This window comes from Triplophysa dalaica, chromosome 6 (assembly GCF_015846415.1).
Source record: "Triplophysa dalaica isolate WHDGS20190420 chromosome 6, ASM1584641v1, whole genome shotgun sequence".
Classification (NCBI taxonomy): domain Eukaryota; kingdom Metazoa; phylum Chordata; class Actinopteri; order Cypriniformes; family Nemacheilidae; genus Triplophysa; species Triplophysa dalaica.
The window spans coordinates 24697947-24720423 of NC_079547.1; the positions used below are offsets into that span (position 1 = coordinate 24697947).

The following is a 22477-nucleotide window of genomic DNA, read 5'->3' on the forward strand; positions in this document are numbered from 1 at the left end:
TGAATCATTACGAAAAGTTTTCCCTGAAACCCCTGTTTGAAAAATCATTTTTTTCTGTCTAACTATTAGTATAATTTATTTTTAGTTTGTTTTTTGTTTACTCAATTAGTATTTCTTCCTGGATTTATTTATTATTTATAACAACAATGTGCTGTTTGTTCTGTATACCTTGCAGTTTTGTACATTTAAATTGTTCCATAAAAATGTAAAATTGAGCCCATCATCAGCTGCACATCAACGCGTCCCAAACCACACATAGCATAGCAACGCAATGATCAATCATAAGGCATCATTCTCTGTTTAAGGTGATGTAAAAAGTTGATTTAAAATCATAAATAATTACGAGTTACATTGCACCAAGGTCTTAACTAAATAAGTTGTTGTTTTATCATTTTCTCTGTTGTTTTTCCCCTGTGCACATCCCTCGTGTGTCCACAGTGGGGCAGCATTGTTTCATCATAAGCTTTCAGCCAACGTTTGTTTTTTATTGTTCTCTATTACTTAATCCCATTACTATGTGGATTTTCAAAGTAAAACATCGATACAGAGAAAATATTCAATAAAACAGGTGAAAAAATACAAACACTTCTTGCTTCGTTAAGAACGATCGGGTGTTCCATTAAAACCATTACAAAATGCCTTTATGTACCTTACGTGTCCAACAGGATTTGGGATTTATCGGTTCCCATCCAGCGGGTTTATATATGTTATTTATATTCCTTCCTTTAAAATATGGGTACCTTAAAGCTTTCTGTATGTTCTTTGGGATGCTTTACCCCTCTAAAGTTTTAGAAGCTCAATTCAATTCTCCTTTAAGTCATTAAATAGAATTTAGATAATTTTTTGCAGGTTTTAATTTGAACAATCCTTCTTGTATAGCAATTCCCCAGGTCAACATTACACAATGTTGTGTGTCACCATAAGCATGATTGTGTCAAGCTGAAAATGCGTTCGACTGTCAATACTTCGCCACACAAAAGACATTAAACATTTCTCTCCACGCCGTGCCATTGCGTCTCATTTATCAAGCTTTAATCTGCGCTCATGATGATCTGTTCACTGCAGTCTGAGTTATGAATGTAATTGCCGTCGCTGAATGATTTTACTCTGAACCGCCACTGCAGGCGATTTATTTCATCAGATCTCCATTGAGACCAACGCGCACGCGCGCGCGCTCTCTGCAGCCTTGGCCCCCGTCTGCGGATTCAATTTTGTGGCTTTACCAGGAGCCAAAATCATCAGCAGATTCTGTGTATCTTATAAGACGTCGAGTAAAGTTATATGAACAATTTTTTCCTTCCCTCCGATGTGCTGTGTTTCCTTTTCTTGTGTGTGTTTTGATCCCGACTCTTGCGGCGGGCCGCGCTGCGGACTGCAGTGGCGCTGCCGTGTTATTTCTGGCGGCAGCAGCGGTTGGTGGCTCTGGAGACGGAGTGGAGTCCAAACCCAGGCCGTTTAAGGGAAATCTCATCCGTAATGATCGGCACCATTATGGGCTAACAGTAAGTCCGTGTGTTAATTTCGGCACGTCCCTCAAAAACACGTCAACATGCATGAGGTCGTGCGTTCGTGTTATCGTGCTACAGTCTCACGGGAATTCGTGAAATTGTCACGAAACGTAAATCCAATAATTCGTGTTCGGGAATTCGTGAAATGGTTACGAACCGTAACCTACTAATTCGTGTTCGGGAATTTGTGAAATGGTTACGAATCGTAAATCTATTAATTCGTGTTCGGGAATTCGTGAAATTTTCACAAAACGTAAATCCAATAATTCGTGTTCAGGAATTCATGAAATGGTTACGAACCGTAATCTATTATTCATGTTCGGGAATTCGTGAACTGGTTACGAACCGTAATCTATTAATTCGTGTTCGGGATTTCGTGAACTGGTTACGAACCCTAATCTATTAATTCGTGTTCGGGAATTCGTGAAATGGTTACGAACCGTAATCTATTAATTCGTGTTCGGGAATTCGTGAACTGGTTACGAACCCTAACCTATTAATTCATGTTCGGGAATTTGTGAAATGGTTACGAACCATAATCTATTAATTCATGTTCGGGAATTCGTGAACTGGTTACGAACCCTAACCTATTAATTCGTGTTCGGGAATTTGTGAAATGGTTACGAACCATAATCTATTAATTCATGTTCGGGAATTCGTGAACTGGTTACGAACCCTAACCTATTAATTCGTGTTCGGGAATTCGTGAAATGGTTACGAACCGTAATCTATTAATTCGTGTTCGGGAATTCGTGAACTGGTTACGAACCCTAACCTATTAATTCATGTTCGGGAATTTGTGAAATGGTTACGAACCATAATCTATTAATTCATGTTCGGGAATTCGTGAACTGGTTACGAACCATAATCTATTAATTCGTGTTCGGGAATTCGTGAAATGGTTACGAACCGTAATCTATTAATTCGTGTTCGGGAATTCGTGAAATGGTTACGAACCGTAATCTATTAATTCGTGTTCGGGAATTTGTGAAATGGTTACGAATTGTAAATCTATTAATTCGTGTTCGGGAATTCGTGAAATGGTTATGAACCGTAATCTATTAATTCGTGTTCGGGAATTCATGAAATGGTTACGAACCGTAACGTATTAATTCGTGTTCGGGAATTCATGAAATGGTTACGAACCGTAATCTATTAATTCGTGTTCGGGAATTCGTGAAATGGTTACGAACCGTAACCTATTAATTCGTGTTCGGGAATTTGTGAAATGGTTACGAATCGTAAATCTATTAATTTGTGTTCGGGAATTCGTGAAATGGTTACGAAACGTAAATCTATTAATTCGTGTTCGGGAATTTGTGAAATGGTTACGAATCGTAAATCTATTAATTCGTGTTCGGGAATTTGTGAAATGGTTACGAACCGTAATCTCTTAATTCGTGTTCGGGAATTCGTGAGATGGTTACGAATCGTATAAATTCGTGTTCTTCGACACAAATTTCCCCCTTTTTTCGTGTCTCCCAGCACGACTTCCTATCAAAAGTACTTTAATACGTGATATCTTTCATATTTTTAATTATATATCCACGCAATCTGATGGGAATTCTTACCTATTTTACAAGGTGGCTCATTCGTGTGAATTCCTACGATCTTATTCGTATGTTTCGTGCGGCTGTGATTTTAGGGTTTGACTTGAGTAAAGGTGTTGGTTAGCCAATTCCTAAAATAATTGCGACGTCTTTGGTATCCGGTTATAAATATAAAAATGCACAATAACACGGGGTCTGAGTATTAAAAAATTGTCGTGCTGGTGACATGAAAAACGGTCGAGCAGAGTGACTCGAAAAAGAGGAAATTCGTGTAGAAGAACACGAATGAATAGATTGTCATTTCGTAACAATTTCACGAATTCCCGTGAGATTGTGTTGCATCGTTCGGACAAAGCTCGGGAGACTCCAGACTTTGGGGTCAGCCTGACGTTGTTGAGATCTCTACTGAAGCTCTAAAGGAGACGCACGAGATTACTTGAGTTACCAAAAGTCTTTCCATTCAGTAATCCCATCTGTGATTTTTCTTTCCTTCGGGAAAATACAGGAGACAATATCAGTCCATCAAATCTGTGCCCGTGTGTTTATATTTCTGCCCTGCTTTGATTGTTTAACAACAGTCCGAACGATGTCTTCTCCATCGCTGTCCTCCTGAGCATGGCGTATGTTTGCTTGAAAAGTTTGCGTCAAGTCCCCGAGACTCAAATAAACACGAGGCTTCCGGGAGATACCAGGTCAAGCATTTCGCGCTTGCCATTAGAAGCCAAACTGGTTTGTGCAGCTTTAAGCATTTTTCATCCTCCCATTAAGTGCTGTAACGTCATGTTAAAATGTCGCTCTAACCGCCCTTGGCAACGAATGAGAGGACCCAACGATTTTTATATATTTATTTTCCAGTGGCCAGCACGTGTGTAAATGCATGTGAAGTCAGCATGCTTGTGCATTCACGATGCCAAATGGTGTGCGCATGTGTCAGCATGCATGATGCTGAACGTTTGTGTTGGTGTGCTAACCCACAAAGATATTTCAATTTCTGCTGGATATTAAAGAAGCATGCGGTGGCAACAGCCCTCGGCGTGCCAGCGGGTGAGCTGGGGGGGTGTTGTGGCTGTGACTCCGGGGGGGTGGAAGCGGCTCATGGTCAGGGCCCCTGCCGGACACGCTGGCGCCTCTTTCTGGAGGACTTCAGAACCACCACACTCCTCCACCAGAACCCTGCCAACCCAAATCACTCACTTTTAACATCCTTCTCTCTCTCTCTCTCTCTCTGAGGTTCTCCTTAAAGCTATTTTCCTATCACATTTTCATTTCTCTGAACATTTATGCCGTTTTCAAAAGTCTTCTCATAATGCTTTGCAATGTAGGCTCCATGAGGAACTTAGCAACAAAAGTTGTTTGTGTAGTTCTAATGTTGTCCCATCCTTAAATCATTTGCGATTAAATCAAATGCTTCAATAAAAAAAATATTTTATGTATATAAGCATCATGTCGATATGGTCCACAACAATGAAATCAAACTTCATCGGAACTTTGCTCTTCTGAACCAAAGCAAAAAATACGTTTTCTCAAGTATGCTATAAGTATACTTCTTTGAAACGAGGAAGCAAACTGTCAGTCTACTTTTCGTAGTTGTATGCCGTGTGACATAGTTATGTTCTTCAAGTTTACAAATGAATTATATTTAAAAGTACACTTTAATAAACTAAAAAGTAGTCGAGTGGGCCCAAGACGTATTGAAAAAGTGCACTTACAAGTATACTAGCTCTTACTTACGCATACTTAATAAAACAAACGTGACTAATTTTGTTTATGGCCAGCAATACATTCACGAGTGCTCAGAGCAAAATGGAACGAAATCGTTCATTAAAAAAGGCTTTGTGCCGAAGTGAATAATAAAGAGGAAGTCTAGATGAGTTTAAAAACGTGTAGTGGAAATGAAATTCTTCACCTCCCGTAAAGTATAACAGAATTATGATTTTAAGGAATTACACCGAGTGGGTGTCTATTTTGAAGTGTCACAGCTCATTTCCTTAACGTCCATTTCTTTTTTTCTGGAAGCAATTTGTCATCCGGGGGACATTTAATAGGGAACATATTATCTTTTTACAGGGGCATGGACTCTGCCACAGCCTGCCCGCAGTTCCTATAAACAGAATTGGTCCATTTAGTGGTGCGTTTGATACATTTGAGGCTAGCAGCGAGCTCAGTTACAGACTGGAGCTCATAAAGACGCCCATGAAAGAGTCAGATAAGTGCTTCTATTCAGCCGCCCTCCGCCAATGCAGTTCATTTAAATGAGCTAATGATGATCAATCTTCATTTGTTGTTCCAAACTAAATACTTCCTTTTTCGTAATCAGTTTCCATCTGACCCCTCTCGACCTCTCGGTCTTGTTTGAGGTCAATAGTTTTTCCTTCATCATTTGCTTCGCCACCATTGTCGGATGGAGCAGAGCCCCGGGCATCGCCATACGCCCGTCAACACATACACACGCCCCTAAGAGCCCTAAAACAATGACGCACTCACCTGCGGACACCTGCGCTCTTTCCTGTGGAAATCTGCCTCTCCTTCCCCTGAGGGCGAGCTGCAGGGGCTGAAAGACAGTATTCGGAGATTAGTGTAAGGGCCTTTGTTACCTCTTTAATCTGGCACTAGACAATTAGAAGGATGGTGAACTTTGTAAAATCTTTGTTTGTTCTTCGTAATCTTTGTGTTGCGGATGCATACAAACACATCGCTGTTGCTCTCATGGCGATGTGTTTTGCGCAACCAAACTCTACTTTTCTTTCGAATTTAGTCTTCGTTCGACCCCAGAACCATCTCTGACAGGAGTTTGTCGTGCTGTCCTCCATTTCCTTTTTTCTCTCAAAAAAGTCTCTCATGCCTCTGAGTATATTTATCTTTAATGGCCTCGCTCGAGGCAGATTCTCGTCTTCCCATTTTCTTCCTCCTCCGACATAAAGATGTAAAAATAAAACAAGGTTACCGCCACCACAGGGGAGTATAAAAGTTCAAAAATAATAGAGAGGCCCAAGTCAGAAGCCACGGACCCTCCTGTACCCCCCGTATAAACCGCCCGCCCCCACCCACCGACACACACCCCACCCAATCCTCCGCCTGTGTCTTTAAAGCTGCGGACGCGACCGCTAGCCCACTTCAGACCACCGTAAACATGCCAGGGCCTGATGACAGAGCCGCCCCGGGATGCTTTATACCAACTGACCTCAACTTCTACTCATTAGAGACAGTAAATTAGAACCATACACACACGTAAAAAGAGTTGTATGAGAAGAGAGCACGCGCTATATGAAGAGTGATGCGTGCGTTTGATCAAAACAACACGACGGATGAGTGCGTGCGGTGCTTCACAGCTTTTTATTTCAGCATCAATTCATTTACATGTGCGTTTTATGTTATCATTTTCTAGTTCTGATAGACAAGAGTTCATTGGTTCTCTTCAGCATAAAAAAGTAAATATGATAAAAAGAAAGAATCAAATAATTGAATTTGCAGCGTGTGCGAATGAAATTTTTTCAATAGGAAAGATAGTAGATCAAATAATGATAAACAGAGAGATTGTGATAGGAGTCATCAATATCAATGGATGAAAAGGCCAAATAAAAAAGTGTCATCTAATTTTTTTTACTTTACAGTCATATTTTTAACTACCTAAAATTTTCAAGTAGAATTAATTTGGCTCAAATGAAAAGAAATTTAAGGATTAAATTGTTGCTTACATTGCTTGTAATATTTTTCGTATCATTTTTTTTACAGCGTACACATTTTCTTAGATAAAGAAGTTTCTTTGCTTAAAAGAGATTGAGCTAAGGTTTGTAAGAACTGAAACCCTTTACGTTTGGGTATCTCATATTCAGGCCTAGACGTAATTTTTTTTAAGCCTGTAAACCAAAAACAGACCAAAAAACTAAGTTTGAAGATAAACTTGAATCTGTGATTCAAGCTGAATTAAATGCAGATATTTTTGGAGAATATAAAACGACAGTAATAAAATATCAAAATAAACTTGCTTTAGAAGAATGATAAAACTTTAAACCTCTTAGAGTCACATGCAACCCAAAATTGAGTAAACAGTCCAGTGACGGTGTTCTTCTCTCATCTCATCTTGTGTCCTTGTCTACTGTTGTTCACGCAGGATTATTGTGGGGGTAATTGTCCAGTCGTGGGGCTGGCGGGGGTAATTGGTCCTCACAGACAGTGGGGGAGCTTTAATTTCCTTGAGTCCTGTACTGAGAGACTCTTTGTGTTGACTGAGGCCTCGGCTTTGTCTGTCCTGCAAAAACTAATTAAAGCACTTGTTGAAGCATAAGATAACAGCAAACCTGGAGCAAAGATAAAAGACAGCTAAAAGTAGTTTGGAAAGGAATATATGGGTGGGTTAGAGAATATATAACGTTATTTTCTTTCCGTTAGCAAACCTTTAGTCGCGAGCCAAACGTTTCAAAGCCACAACACTTCATTGTTGGAGAAAACTGGCTTTACACACACTTTGTGGTCGACATTTTTTCAGCATTCATACATTTCTGATTTATTGCATCCCAGAGGGTTTCTGGATTCAATATGCTGGTGTGACACAATAGTGAAAAACGTACAGAAAGTGGAGATATCTTACATTGTTTTGTGAATATTTCAACATTTTGTTTGTGCGTTTGTGTCTGCAGCATGGGTTTTGTTATTTATGGTTTCAAAGTTGTTTCTTTGATAAATGAAAAACACATGCATTTAAAAAAATATGAATATATATAAATTACACTAATTACACCAGACAGAACTGTCATTGCTGTAATGTGTTTGAACTCAGTGATATGGTTGCAATAAAACTTTTGTCCATAATTGGTTTATTTAAAAGAAATTTGTTCTCCATCACCATTCGAACTTTACACAACAAAAAAGTTGTTTTACACAGGAGTGAAAAGTGAAATTCAGCATCAAGGATCATACATTAAAAATCAAAAAAGAAAAAGAACTTTAAGTCCATCTGTCCAAATAAAATAAATAAATCATGACATGAGTGAGAAGACTTAATATATTCATAATCGACCTGCTTCACTGTGTACTTCCGTTCAGCGAAACCACATGTCTCCAAACTGCTCATAACTTAAAACATAAATTAGTTTCATGTAAATAGGAAATTAAATAAAACAATGCAAAACACTGAATCAACAATGAAACAGAAGAGTATGATGAATGCTTCTTTGCAGTCAAAACTGAAGATTGTCATAAGGTTGTGATCAATTCTATCCTATAAGTTATGAAAAAAGGTGTTGAAACACACGTGGAAGACACTGAATAAAAATAAAAGACGTACATTTTAATTAAATAAAAAAGACAACATGTGCATCAGTTGGAAGCCCAAATGTCAGATGCTGCACTAAAAGCATGGAAGCATAAACAGTCTCCTAGTTGTTGGGCTTATAAAAGTCGCCCTCGAAAACTGTGAGAAGAAACAATAAAAAATGAGAGGACTAAGACAAATCTTGACAAATTTTAAATATGAAAAAGAATCAAAGTGATTAAAAACAATTCCCAAAATGTGAGACACTCCAGACAGACAGTTTCTGCATAAAGTCTCATTTCTCAAGAGATAAATCTCCCAAAAACCTGCCGATTTAACCTTTTGGTCCACAGTTAGTTTCTTTTCATGGTACATTGTTCTTTGGGAATCACTTAACTTGCTCCTAAAAAACAAACAATAAAAAAGAGTGTTTTGCACAGGTCTACATAGCTTAGCACCAACGTAACAGTAGCTCCAATTGTAGAGTCATTTCAATGTTATATCTCCAGCAGTCCGCTGCTGCCATCCACACCGTTCCCTGTGCCGGTTTTCTCCTCTCCACCAGCCGTGGGGTCCTGCATGCTACCTGCAGACCCCGGAGGAGCAACTTTGCTGGAGTCTGTCGATTCTTCCGGCCCTCGGGGTTCCATGTCCTCCTCCCCCCCCTTCCCCTGCAGGCTAGCCTCCGTGTGGGTCTTCTGATGTTTGCTCAGGTGGTCGCTCCGAGTAAAGCGCTTATTGCAAAGCAGACAGGTGAATTTCTTTTCCCTGGTGTGGGTGCGCACGTGACGCTCCAGTTCGTCTGAGCGAGTGAAGCGCTTCCCGCAGAAGAGCCAGTTGCACACAAAGGGTCTCTCGCCCGTGTGCCAGCGCAGGTGAGCCTTCAGGTGGGAGGCCTTGCCGTAGACCTTTCCGCAGCCGGGAATGTGGCAGCTGTGCATTGGCTTCTTCCGCAGGGATGCGGCGGACGCCCCCATCCTCTCCAGCTCCTGGCAGTTCGGGCAGTCGCAGGAAGATCTACCTGTGGTGGAGCCGCCCGTGTATCCACCAGAACCTCGGGCCGGTTTGAGTCCCATGGAGTTATCCAGGATTCCAGAACCGGCCACCGGCTTGGGCTTGTACATGTCCTGTTGGAGCATGTGCTGCGAGGATTGGAGCAGGTGTGATGATGAACTCAAGCCCACCGAGGGATACGGGGCGGGGTTCAGGGGAGTGAAGTCAGGGGTGTAGCTGGTCATCTGATTGTTGAGGGAGGCTTGTTGAGCCAAGGGTTGCAGGGGGGCTTGGAGGCTGTCGGTTTGGGATTGGCCAGCGCTAAGCCAGGTTGAATTAGTGTGGACGTCCCACCATGAAGAAGTGGCGTTTGAAGGTGCTGCCGTGATACCAGGATGGATGCCCTTGTACCATGAGCCGTAGGGGTGTGTCATATCCAGGTAGGTGTTGACACTGGCCAGGCAGTCTGCTGTGGTTTTGCTCACCAAGTGTGAAGGGTCCTGAGAGCCAGTGGAGGTCTGAAAGGTGGAAAAAGGATTGTAGTCGGTGGTGTACGCTCCGTGATGAGGTGGAGGGCTACCGGTCGGCGTGAGCAAGCCACCAGTGGAACTGAAAGAGCCGCTGTAAGTGTCCGCTATGCCTTCAGCGCCTCGTCCGTTTTTGGGGGTCTGAAGTTCAGAAGTCATGCTGTAGGTTTTCTTAACTGGTGATGCGTTTCCTGGTTTACCTGGCGTGGCGGAATCTCCGACTGGACTGGTGCTCCCAAACTTGTTGCAGGTGGCGGTTAGCATAGCCAAGGGACTCGATCCATAACGTGTTTCCTCCTGAAACAAAAAAAGAAGACCATTGTTCAGTCTGAATCACCTGACGGCGACAAACCGTGGACCTTTTTACTACAATGAGTGTCTAGGTTTGAGTTCTCTTTCCAAGTATGCTGCACACATAAAAACAAGTTCTTTAAAGGGGTATGTAAGCAGCCACACCGTATATAAGAGGTTGAGCAATCGTCATTTTTTTTGCTGTTAGACTAGACAAAAATATGCACCACAACATAGTAATTAATGTGTCCACGCAAAGAGATCCTGTTTAACACGTTTACATCTCTATGGTGACCAGTCGGCGACGAAAAACAGGCAAGAGCCTTTTCGACAATGATGTATTGTTAGGAAGAATAAACAATTGTTTAAAAACAAGATTTGCATTGAATTGTGTTGTCAATCATCCTGTCAACTGGGCATGTCGACACAATAAACAGAAGTCAAAAAGATCAACATCAGAAGAATAGTGAATAATGAAGCATTTAAAATGAAATAACAACACGGGCTTCAAAAGGTTCTATGATGCCATAGAAGAACCTTTTGGTTCCACGAAGAACCTCTGACATCCCAAGAACCTTTCTATTTCTTAGTGGGGAAAAAAGTTTCTTAGTAAGAAAGAGAATGAATGAATTTGTCTGATTGGTTCTTAGTTGAACAAAAAATGGTTCTTCTATGGCATCGCTGCGAAGAACCTTTTAAAAGAGTGAAAAACATGTCAAATTAATGCGTGGACTGACACCGTCTCCAGTCTCAAGCCCTAACATAAAACATTAAAGACAAAAGATCAACTCAAAGTTAAGGACAAGGCTTTTTGATGGAATGGCAGCGCTGGACTCTATTTTCCGTTGGGATCTGATGATAAGTGAATGAGTGTGATGATATTTCCCGCTGAGTGTGTGCGGTTCATCTTGGCACGACTCCGACTGCCGTTTCCAGGTTAATTGCTCCCCATTACAGCATAGAGCTTAAACTTGATGTATGCATCCAAAACCATCACCACAAGAGTTTTAAATCTCCTACATTTTCATAATTCCCTGTCTGGATTGCAGGATGGCCTGTTGGGTAATAACTTTACCGTACACTATAATAATAAAGGTTCTTAATTCTGCCATTCAAATGCACGGGGCTCTTGAGTCGCTATATCGTCCATTGACCGATAAAAAGTTAATTGATGTGTGTTATAGTTTTTTTTGATGTGTTACCAGTATAAAGTTTTCCTAAGAAAAAAGTTCTTGTGGAGCTTATAAAGGTTATCATATGGGATGCAGGCAGTAAACTCTGCATTTCAGATACAAAAGAACAAATTCTAATACATTTTTCAAACAAAACTTATTTACATTTGCTGACACTTGTCTACTAAGCGACTTATAAAGTTATAAAAATCAATGTGCACCAACAGGTTGCATAACCAGACAAGTTACTTTCAACTTCACCCCAACATTTTACTAAATACAATAATATTTTGCTAAGTGACTATGGTATCCTAAATGTTATAATTGATCAAATAAATAGAGAAATGCACTAAACGTCAATACACAGCTTTGCCTACAAACCTCATTTGTGACGTTCAAAGACACTTGATATAAGGCATAAAATGCACAGGTCCCAGATCAGATCGTGTTTCTCATACCTCCAGAATCGACGCAGCCATCCCGGAGCAAGCAGCTCTGTGAAGTTCAGTCCGTAAGCGGGGAAGAAGCGCTCAGTCCTCGTGCGCGCGAGTCAAATAAAGTCCGCACGAGCGCACTGACTCTTCTATCAGCCATCCGGAGACACGCCCCCTAATGAGGGAGAGCGAGAGAGAGAGAGAGAGAGAGAGAGAGAGAGATTGAATGCGCATATGTGTATCACAATGAAATTATAACAACTCTATAGAGACCGGGGTAGATTGTCACAAATCCGGAAGAAACTTTTTAAGTCCTGAAAAGTAAAATAGGAAAAGTTATATTGTTGTACATTAAGATAAAACTTTTTTAAAAAGATTTTGTCTGTTTGATATCAGGCTACTGTTTAATTTTGCTCTGGTACATTTTGGCAGTTTGGCAAGGTTAAGTTCTATCAAGTTTTATATTTACATTTTTAAATTACTGTGATACTTTGTTTCACTTTATTTCTGCCCTTCCTCTGAGCAAAGATAAATGTTTCTTGTTTTATCCGTCTAAAAATGGTACATATTGTAATGTATAGTCAGGAAGAGAGAGAGAAACATTCCACTGTTACTTTATATTAATGGTTGTTCTGTAATGCTGGGCTAGAACTGATTCACAGTGACCAATTTTGCTTTACATTTGTCAATGAAAGACTTTATATTTCATGGAGGAAAGTAAAGCTTCAAAAAACATCACAGACAAAACCTTGCAAAATGCTATTCTTTGTTATTGTAATAGAGGCTTGATGAGCCTATTTGATTTCACTCCAAACTTATTTAGAGTAAAGAATGACGGTAGACTGAGATATCAAATTTACTCACACAGAACAATAAATGAAGAGTTTGGTTCCAAAATGAGAAAACTCCTATATATTTTTTTGTTAAAAAATGATGTTTTTTAGTGTGCATTTCAATTAAAATCAATCAAACTGCAGTTGGTTTGTTTTGATTTAAACCATAATAACAAAAAAATACAGCTTACTAACATTATAAAACACAATACATGATAAGTAAAAACATGATTTTTTTAAATAAATTGAAATGGAGTATTCCCCGTGACCCAAGGTAGTTCGGATAAGCGGTAGAAAATGGAATGGAATGGAAATGGAGTATTCTCATTTTGGAATCAAACTCTTATTAAGACTACACCAGCTTTTGAAGCTGGTTTAATCCAATCAAAATCAAACAAACGAAGAAAGATTTATAGAGTTTAGTGTATTACAAAGTATATTGACTAATCAGGTTTAAAGTGATGTATGTGCAATTGCTTAATTTGTTTTTACATTTTTTTAGAAAAAATACTGAAGAACTGATGAAAGCTGAATTTCAATAAATTATATCAAGTGAATCCGAAAGACCAGTTGTGCGTCTCAATGGTGTTGAATTCTCTCTTTGATAATGTTTAAACAGAGCAGAAACTCTCTGTTTAAATGTTTACATTCGTAAAACAAATTCTGACAATCTGATTTCGAAGAAATGACATTTGCTTTTACAATTAAAAAGGGGTTAATGTGTAGTCTCTTTTCAAACTTAGACTTTGGTGATGAGTAGTCATTTAATCCAAAAACACACAAATAATGTGCAGAAAACTAAATATGCCTCGGATTTCAACCAATTTTACACAACCAAACTGAAATAAATGTGTTTTTGTTTGCAATTTTTCAAGACTGTCCAAGCACACAGATCCTTACACTGCATACTTCTTTCCAGCTGTATTGCTCTGGCTTTCAGACATCCATCAAGTGAATAAACATTTGGAAGCCTTCCGACAGCCCATCTTGGTTTTGAGTGTCCTTGTGGGTGTTGCTTTTTTCCAAAATGAGGGGAGAGAAGATTAAAATTGTTTTCAAAAATAAACATGTAATTTCATTCTTTATTTTCGCCCTCAATTACAAGGCACGGTCAGAGCAGGCTTGTAGTTTGTGAGCGTTTGGCTCTTACAGTAACACACAGACTATATTTAGCAGGCTGCTCTTCAACTGACCCTGTGTGTCCATCTATCTGAGAGAATTCAAAAACGCAATATACACATGCATGCACGCATTTATTTCTGCAATCCAGCGCATTACATTGGTGCAATAGGTGGCAGAAATATTTCTAATGTAACATCCATCACATGTTTGTCAGGAGCACCAGTGAAGATCACACTGCTGTGATTTCTCACAGATTTAAATGCCAGTTCATTTTTGGAGAAGGTCTAAGTTAGATCTGCACAATATTGAAGAAAAATGTGATATGCAATAACTTTGTGATACGATAGTTGGTGAAATCAATTATAATGATTAACATTTACATTTATAACTTTTATCCAAAGCAGGAGAGCATATTAACATTTTGTCAAGACGCTAAATAGTTAGTTTACAAGGCCATGCTACTAGAGGAGGACTAAAGCTGGAGTAAGTAAAGGAAAGAATGAACGTACGTTTTTTTTTTCGTTTTTAAATTGTATAACCAACATACATGTTTCACATTTTTCTGGGAAGTGAACAGCTGTTGTTGACGCAGATAGAAAAACTGCAACCAAAAACCTGTCAAAACAAACTCTTGAGATGTGCACATTTGTCACCTTTCAACAGTCCTAATTGTGGCAAATTAAACAGCAAACACACCCGGTTTTTGAAAGGCATTCAACTTGTTCACTCATAAAAGGCAAAAAATCGTCAAAAAAAGCAGAGATGCACGTTTAATATGTTTCTTGTCCAGGAAAACAGACCTCATTTTGTGCTCGAGGTGCTTACAAATTTTGGTATAAAAAATGCCTTTACGCCCAGTTTATATATAGTATAACACTTTAAAAATATAATTCTAATAATTATACTTCTGATCAGCAATAACAAGTACACTGTTAAGAGTTTCTGTAGAAATTACAGGCAGCAGTTTGCCAGTAATTTGCTGTAGATTTACATCTATGGCAAATTTACTGGCAAAAGTTTGTTCAAAGATAAATGTTCATTAAACATTAACAAGTCTTTATCCTTACAAAAAAAACTATAAAATAACAGCCTCATGCAAAGCATTCTGGGAGCCAAAATTAGAAAAAAAGCTGAAAATCTGGATTTCTGGTTCCCAGAATGCTTTGCATGAGGCTGTTATTTTATCGTTTTGTTTCTGTTAAGATAAAAACTTGTTAATGTTTAATATTCATTTATCTTTGAACAAACTGTTGGCAGTTAATTTGATAAATATAAATCTACAGTAAGATAACAGCAACTAGCTGCATAACTACAGCAAAAATGTTTACAGTGTGTCACATCATGGAAATCCTACAGCAATTCATAACTATTTTCATATGAATTAGTTAATAAGTTAATAGAAATAATAAAGTATGATCACTAGAAAAAGCAATACTTGCTCAAAAGCAGATTGTAAAATGTTTAAATGAGATTACAGTAGCCACATCATGAAACAGTTCTGGCCATTTACATTTGTTTTATAAACTCAAATCTATTTGCGAGAGATGAGCTGTCAGATATGTCCCGCTCAACATCAGAAATAAAACTAAACTCTCAGAGCATTTTCACATGTTTTTTAAGGAGGCCAGTTGTATATTTGTTAATTGCTGGGATGTTCTGATAATCTTGGAACGGCTCTTTGCATTCATGCGTTTATCTCGGGCCTCATTCGCTCACCTGATCCTCTGCTATTCATTTACCAATGAATGGAAACATATGCAAAGACATGAAACACTGAGAAGTGGAAGAACAGAAGGATTCATTGAAGATGAAATGTGGAACTTCGATTTGATACACTGTGGTACGTGCAAGCGAACTGAGATTAAACTGATTTTGTGCTGCACCTCCATGTTGTTATATACAGATGTTTGTGATGGTTTCTAATGTTTATAAATGTGCTTGTCTTATCAAAGCCATTTGCCTTTATTGATGAATGAGTAAACCTCACTCAGAAGCAGATCATTGTGTGTTTTGCAATATTCTGTAAATATTTTGATACTAATTTATAATATAATCTATAGATTGTTGTTCTGTCTTCAGCATGATTGTGCTTTATAAACTGTATAAAAGTGTATAAAAGATGGGGTTTTAAACTGGGTGTGCCATCATGAAACGTACTGAAGTTCTAAAGCGAGAGCTGTGCCACATGTGGCAGGCTCACTTTAGTTTGAGGAAAGCGTTTTCCTCACGATTTGCATGCGGTTTCCCCATTCGAGCTAATAGCTCCTATTTCCCTTTGAGGGTCACAGATCCCACACCCTGAACGGCAGATATTGAAAGGAGAGGTGCTGGATGCGAGTGGTTTATTGGGAAATCCTCTATCACTCCGAAGAGCTATAAACGGTTGATCCCCGCCAATGGTTTCCCTCAAAACTATAATTAGAGATTTGGAAGGAAAGGAAAACATTTTGTGTTTTTTTTAATCTTTTCTATTTTTGATTTTTACATTGACATTTCTTCCTCTCTGGTGGGGTAATAGGCTGTAAAAGGAAAAGTAGATGATTGTGTTAATGAGGGGCGTATGTGTGTGTGCTGGAGTTATAGTGCGGTTCATTCTAATACTTTACATACACAGTCATGTAAATCAACGCTTCGCATGTGCTTCAGGATACAGATTTTCAACCGGACTTCACGGGGATCATGTTTATTTGGCCGAAAATCTTGAAATTCATATTTTTCAAGGCCTGTTTTGACATTCCTTCTACAAAATACAAGAACATTATTGTACACATAATGAAATTCAAAGTCAATTCAAATTAAAAATGTGTTTTCTTTTGGAAGGTTGATCAATTTTGCTATCCCAGCTATGCCTTCCATTATAATAGTCGCATGTGAATGTATTAAAAAACGGGTCCTGACCTACTAGTGTAAACCACTGCCATAAATATTAAATGAAAAATAATTCACAAGAACAGAGTTCCTATTTTTTCATCCAACACACAAATATTTTTTTATGACTTTTTTATGATCCTGAACCACTGTGACTGAAGGCTGTGCATGAAACAACGGCGTTCTTGGCCAGATTGAAACATTATACATGAACTACGGTTCTTGCCTACTGTTACTGTACACATCTTCGACTCCGATTTGGGTTTTCATGCTTCCATCATTAGCCCGTGTATAGTGTACGAGGACTTCGATGTGGTTAAATAGGAATCAATGGAATAATTCCCCCAGAATTCCTCTCCGAGTCTGCACGGACCCTCAACAAATTAAACTTCTTAATAACGCTGCCATGCAAGGAAAAAGTGAAATGATTAGACGTGTGCGAGTGGCTTTGGAGATGGAAATGTGGTAAGAGAGAGAGATATAAGGTCAGGGACAAACTTGCCTCACAGCGAGATGCCTTTTTCCAGACCGTGTGGTCAGAGAAACGCAGGAATTTCTATGGAAAGATGAATGAGAAAGTAAGGCGAACGGCAGAAATAAGCTTAATTTCATCTACAATATATCTCTCTGGAATAGAAGCCGCTTTGGTTTTGCTTTACGCAGATCATTAACCGAAGACAGTCAAATACTCATGAAGTGGAACTGTGTGGGGCCTGAAGGAGCCAGCATGATCATAACAAAGAGGCCAATTTTATGAATTACTGGTTACTGGGCACTCTAGACTATACGAAACACGGCACCGAGATACCACAGTACAACGCTGTTGTCCGCCCCCTAGGCTTTACCACAAGTGTACTCCACAAATCATCAGTCCAATGGGTAACGTCATGCATGTTTAGTAACACACAGACACACCGATAAAGTAGTCGGAAACAAAAATATCTAAGAATAAAACACACCGCATGCTGCGAATGAGGAAGAAAGAAACAGGTTAGATGCTTCAGCGAAATATTAAAAAGACTTTCAAAAAATCTGTAAAGGTCAAGAGAAAAAAGTTTAAATAAAATTCCATAATAGTCTGTATGTAAAAGAAGTCTTACAATAGACCGTCATGTGCATGCAAGAAATTAAGTTCATGAGAAAAATTGTGTGAAACGTTTTCGGCACTTTTGGAAAAAATAAAAATGTTGACATGAACGGATTTTGTTTGTAAAACAATTAAATATCTGCAGTGACCACTGTTGTGCACCTTTAAAACAGTTTTTGTACTTGGTAAACCTGCACATGGACTACAAGATCTACAGGTAGATTGTTGCAAGAATATTGGAAATGTTCTACAGTTCTGAATTATTTAAACTCGGGGATGCGCGATAATTTCCCGGCATATCGGTATTGGCCAATACATGGATATTTTTAATGTTATCTGTATCGATAATTTTTTTAGGACAATATATTATAGCCGATCACTTATAAATAATTTCTCTGCTGCTCAAGGTTAAAATACAGTACAGTCTTTCTGTCGTGATCATTCACTCGCTGCTATTAGCAAAACATTGTTGATGTACTAGGTACAGTATGTAGACATTTATAATTATAGGAACAAAAGCATTTGTTTGAATCAGATCGCTGTCTGAATGTTTTCTGTCTTGAGATCTGTTAGACATGTGGCTATCAAGAACATTTTTCTGGGTCTCTGTGGGGTCTATTTGTTAATTACATAAAACATACACCAGAAAAGTTTGAAGGTTAAAGAATTATAACTAGTGTAGGCTTGATACGTGTTATTAGGGGGAAAAGAGAACTTGTGGTTACTTTGTTTTCTACGGTGAATGTTTTCAAATAAAAGCAGTTGTCCACTTTTTGCCTTTTGTTACAGTATTAGGGAATTTCACATTCATATTTAAATACTGTATATATGTCAGTTATCGGCCAATTATTCCAATGTGTAAGAATTATCGGTTATCAGCCAAAAAGTACATATCGGTGCATCCCTCATTTAGATCAGTCCCTTCATGTAAACTAAAGAAAAAATCTTAAAAACATTTGTTTTGTGAAGCATCTTATATAATGCACATTATATATGAGAATATCTTTAAAACATGTCTATATGTAAAATAGAAAAATACATATATATATATATATATATATATATATATATATATATAGACTCATTTTTGCATTCTGACAATTGAACATGTCGAATCTCCCTTACATAATGCACAGAAGAAAAAAATACATATTTATGAACCTAAAATGAAAGGAGATATTTTATCAATATTTGTTAAAAGGGACACATCATAACAATCTATGTGTTGCACTACTTTTTTGTTTATTTAAAAAAAAATGATTGTATTAAAGTAGTTTTTAAATCACATCACGGTAATGAGAATCGCCATTGGGAATAATTACAATGGATGAACAAATTATGATAAAAATTTGGTGGTGGGAAAATAGTAAAAAGCTTGTCTAAATGAAGCTAAATATAACCTCATCTCTGTTGATTTTGGGATGAAATGTGACCAGCACATTTTCATTACATTCCCCCATATAGAATGAGCGCCGGACATGGAAGTCTCTAAAAGCCTGAGTAAAAATAAGCAGGTTTTACCTAAAGAGAACCCTTCCTTTAGACACCAAAACAAAACATGGCAGGTCCGAAAGCCACAGCGTACGCTCAAGAAGAACTCGGACCACCCAGATCTGCACCCACACCCTGTAGCTAAAGCAGTATAATAGCCGTGAAAAATAACCATCACAAAGACAAACACAGAGCTCAGGTCTGAAGCTGTTTCCACCTCTCACCGTGGTTCCGGTTATTCTCCAGAGCACCATAAATGTGAGGACCACCATCAAGACCGTTCAGAAAATGTTTGTCTTTGAAATGTGACATATTACTAAGCCTTAAACTCTTAGTTTGAGAGTTGTGAATTCAAATCAAGTTTTGAATTGAGCGTAATGATTGAGTACATGTTGGCGACAACGCTGATGCCGCGGATGCCACGCAGGCCGAGCTCAGAAATAAAGCCGAATGCCTTCACTTCCACCGGCCTCAAAGACGCTCTAAATCCGGAGGACTGGCTTGAGGAAACACGCCATCCCCCCAGAGAGAGCGAGTACGGGTGGGTGTGGCCCCTGAGGAGATGGTTTTTGAGGGGGCCCCTCCTGAATGCTGTGCTGCATGCCAGCGCCCAAGGGCTCCAGTCTGCCTGACCAGAGCCACCACGAGCTACCCACGCCACGTTACACTGGCCAGCTTGGTAAAGAACGCCCTCTACTGGAGCTTCCACAAACAGATGGAGACACGGCTGAGAGACTGCACCTGTAAAAATAACAACTCACCCTGCCAATGAGACATCAGGAAGACAATTCACAATGGACTTCAAATGTCTGAAAAGTGATGATATGAATGCAGACCAGACTTCAAATAGACGTCTCCCTGATGTACTGTATGTGCGCTATCAGGAATCAACCATTTAACATTTGTACCTTCGCCCAGATAGCGCACAGTACATCTCAGAGACGTCTATTTGATGTATCATCCAGGGGTTCGCAAAGTGGGGAGGGCGAGGTCGCAAGATGAATTAGAAACAGCGAATTTCTAATAACAGTTATAAATATTAGCCAAGTCAAAAATAAAACCATGCAAATAAAAAGCCACCAGCCTCTCAAATTTTCTTCCCCTCGATCATGACCTCTGAGGTGATTACGTCACACAAATCAGCTTAGGTAGAGCAAGTCAATTTACAGCACCATGTTAAACATCCCCATATTTCCACGCAGATTATTTTTCAGGCTGTAAGTTTAGGATATTTTTGTTTGTCAAAATGAAACGTCTGTTAATATCGACCAAAGACAATGGAAGGAGGCGAGCAGAGGAGGCCGGAGAAGCCACTGGCACTGTTATTTTGGGGGTCGTGGGCTGAAAAGTTTGGGGGACCCCTGATCTACATATATTCCCATGATCTACATGTATTTTTTTATTGTTTGCTCCCCTACAATGTCAATTAGAAGATCTCTGTAAAACGTTTATAATTTAGAATGTATGTAAAACTGTTTTTTTAATCAGATGTTCCCCAAGGGGCGGACTGGCAAGTAAAATCGGCTTTGGATATTTCTGTCGACGGGGGGGCATTGTATGTAGCATGCCATTGTGTTACATGCATACATGTCCGACTCACTCATGCCTCAACATTGCGTGCATTCGCGTTTGTAATAGGTACATCTGTCCGGCCAAAGTGTCCATTCCAGCCCCATACATTAGCGGCCCACCGAGAACAGCCGGAACTCCAGATGGCCAGTCAGCCCCTGGTCACATCCATTCTGGACTTATACAGAATGTCCTGCCGGTCAGTAAGCCCCTGTTTTCTTCAGATCTTTAAAAGACGTCTTACAGACCTACCTTTGATATCGGGGTCTCATCACGTTATACCAGCTTTACCTCGCAGGATTTCATCATTATTTTACAAACTAGCTAATTCATACGCGGTGAATCGTAGAAAACCTTAGAATTAAAAAAGCCATTAATGAAGACCCACCCCCAAACAATGACTTGAGCAAAAGCAGATTGTGCTACTAAACGAACAAGATCGTACGAACTATATGAATGAATCTCCTCCTAAGATACTGTTGGAAGGTTAGAATTATAAGAGCAACAGAAACAAACCAATTTAGCCCAGAAACAGGGGAACGCCTCTGACCCGAGTTCTTCAGCCATATTACTTAAACCACTCACCCAAACTCAGAGTCACTGTGGGTGGATTCCTGTCCGCCCACAGTGTTGCCAACAAGGGATGTCTGAACATAAGTATTGCTTAGCATTTGAGAGTAAAGAAACGCACTTCGCTATGTCAAGTATGACTATCATCGTTGCTAAGATGTTACTTTGTAAAACCCTCAGTAAAGTTCAGCACATATAGGCATTACTTATTGAATCACGTGGGCCGTGGAGAAGCAAGCAGATGGTTTTATATCTAGCATATTCAGAAAACTCTAATGTTAATTTAATTGTCTATAAACACTTCCCCCAAAAGAGAGATGTTCCCTCACAATAGGCCAAAACATTATTCTTCAAACCCTGCAATTATTTGGTAGATTTTAACCTAAGTACTCTTTAGCAAGTTTGTAAGAGCTTCCTAAACAATCAGCCGTAATGTGGAGATCATTTAGAGAGTAAAAGACGAAGAGCTTTGGTCTGGTTTGAATCAGTCTCTCGGATCTCGTGTTTGTGGAAGTGCGGTCGGCTGCTCGGTCTGAGAGGCAGCGCGCTTTAATTGCTCTTTGTTGTGGAAAGAAAACGACCGTGTGGGGGTGCGAGTGGGGTGCACGGTTCACTGTGGTCACATCTGTACAACGGTGGCGACCGGGGCGAAGAGTCTCACACATGTATGTACGCGCGCACGCACGAGAACTCTGAAGCAGCAGCCAGGCGAAGCACGAGCGGCGGATGATGCGTTTCCTGTTCGTGAGGGGATTTATAGCGGCGTATAATTATCGCATTTACTAAAGAGCTTCTGAATAATAAGATGGTGTGCATGTCCTGCAACATGTAAAACATGTAAAACAAATCCATAAAAGACCATAATCACCGACAACAGACCAGAAAGAGTCAACGATCTTCTGAATGTCATCATCAGAACGCGTGTTCTTTCCTCTTTTATTCCTCATCTCTTCCTTGCATTCATTCATCCCCCACCCGTATCATGTGGCACTGATTGAGCTCCATCAAAGACTGCTGTGAGGGGAGACCGACCGCCGCACATCTAACCTCTCTCAGCCTAATGAGGCAGCACGCGCACACACGAAAGTGCATAACATACATTAATATAGAGTAAGAGTGCACACATATTTATTCTCTCTCTCTCTCTCTCTCTCTCTCTCTCTCTCTCTCTCATCACACTCCTGTGAAACCACAGCTCTCTGCAGTCTTTT

General features: G+C 39.5%; 1 protein-coding gene across 1 annotated transcript; it reads right to left on the reverse strand.

The window, feature by feature from the left end:
• Nucleotides 1-7915: 7915 nt before the first annotated feature.
• Nucleotides 7916-22283, reverse strand: sp7 (Sp7 transcription factor). The gene is made up of 4 exons (XM_056750895.1): nt 22146-22283; nt 13460-13574; nt 11751-11901; nt 7916-10126 (listed from the first exon to the last, which is right to left on the reverse strand). The coding sequence occupies exons 3-4, from the start codon at nt 11769-11771 to the stop codon at nt 8807-8809; spliced, it is 1341 nt and encodes a 446-aa protein (XP_056606873.1). The 5' UTR covers nt 11772-11901; nt 13460-13574; nt 22146-22283; the 3' UTR covers nt 7916-8806.
• Nucleotides 22284-22477: the final 194 nt, after the last annotated feature.

What these genes read in the sequence shown, in the direction of transcription:
- sp7 (XM_056750895.1), bottom strand. Translation starts at nt 11,771, where the DNA reads ATGGCTGCGTCGATTCTGGAG. An exon ending in TGGCTGCGTCGATTCTGGAG is followed by an intron (nt 10,127 to 11,750) that starts GTATGAGAAACA and finishes TTTTTGTTTCAG; the next exon opens with GAGGAAACACGTTATGGATC.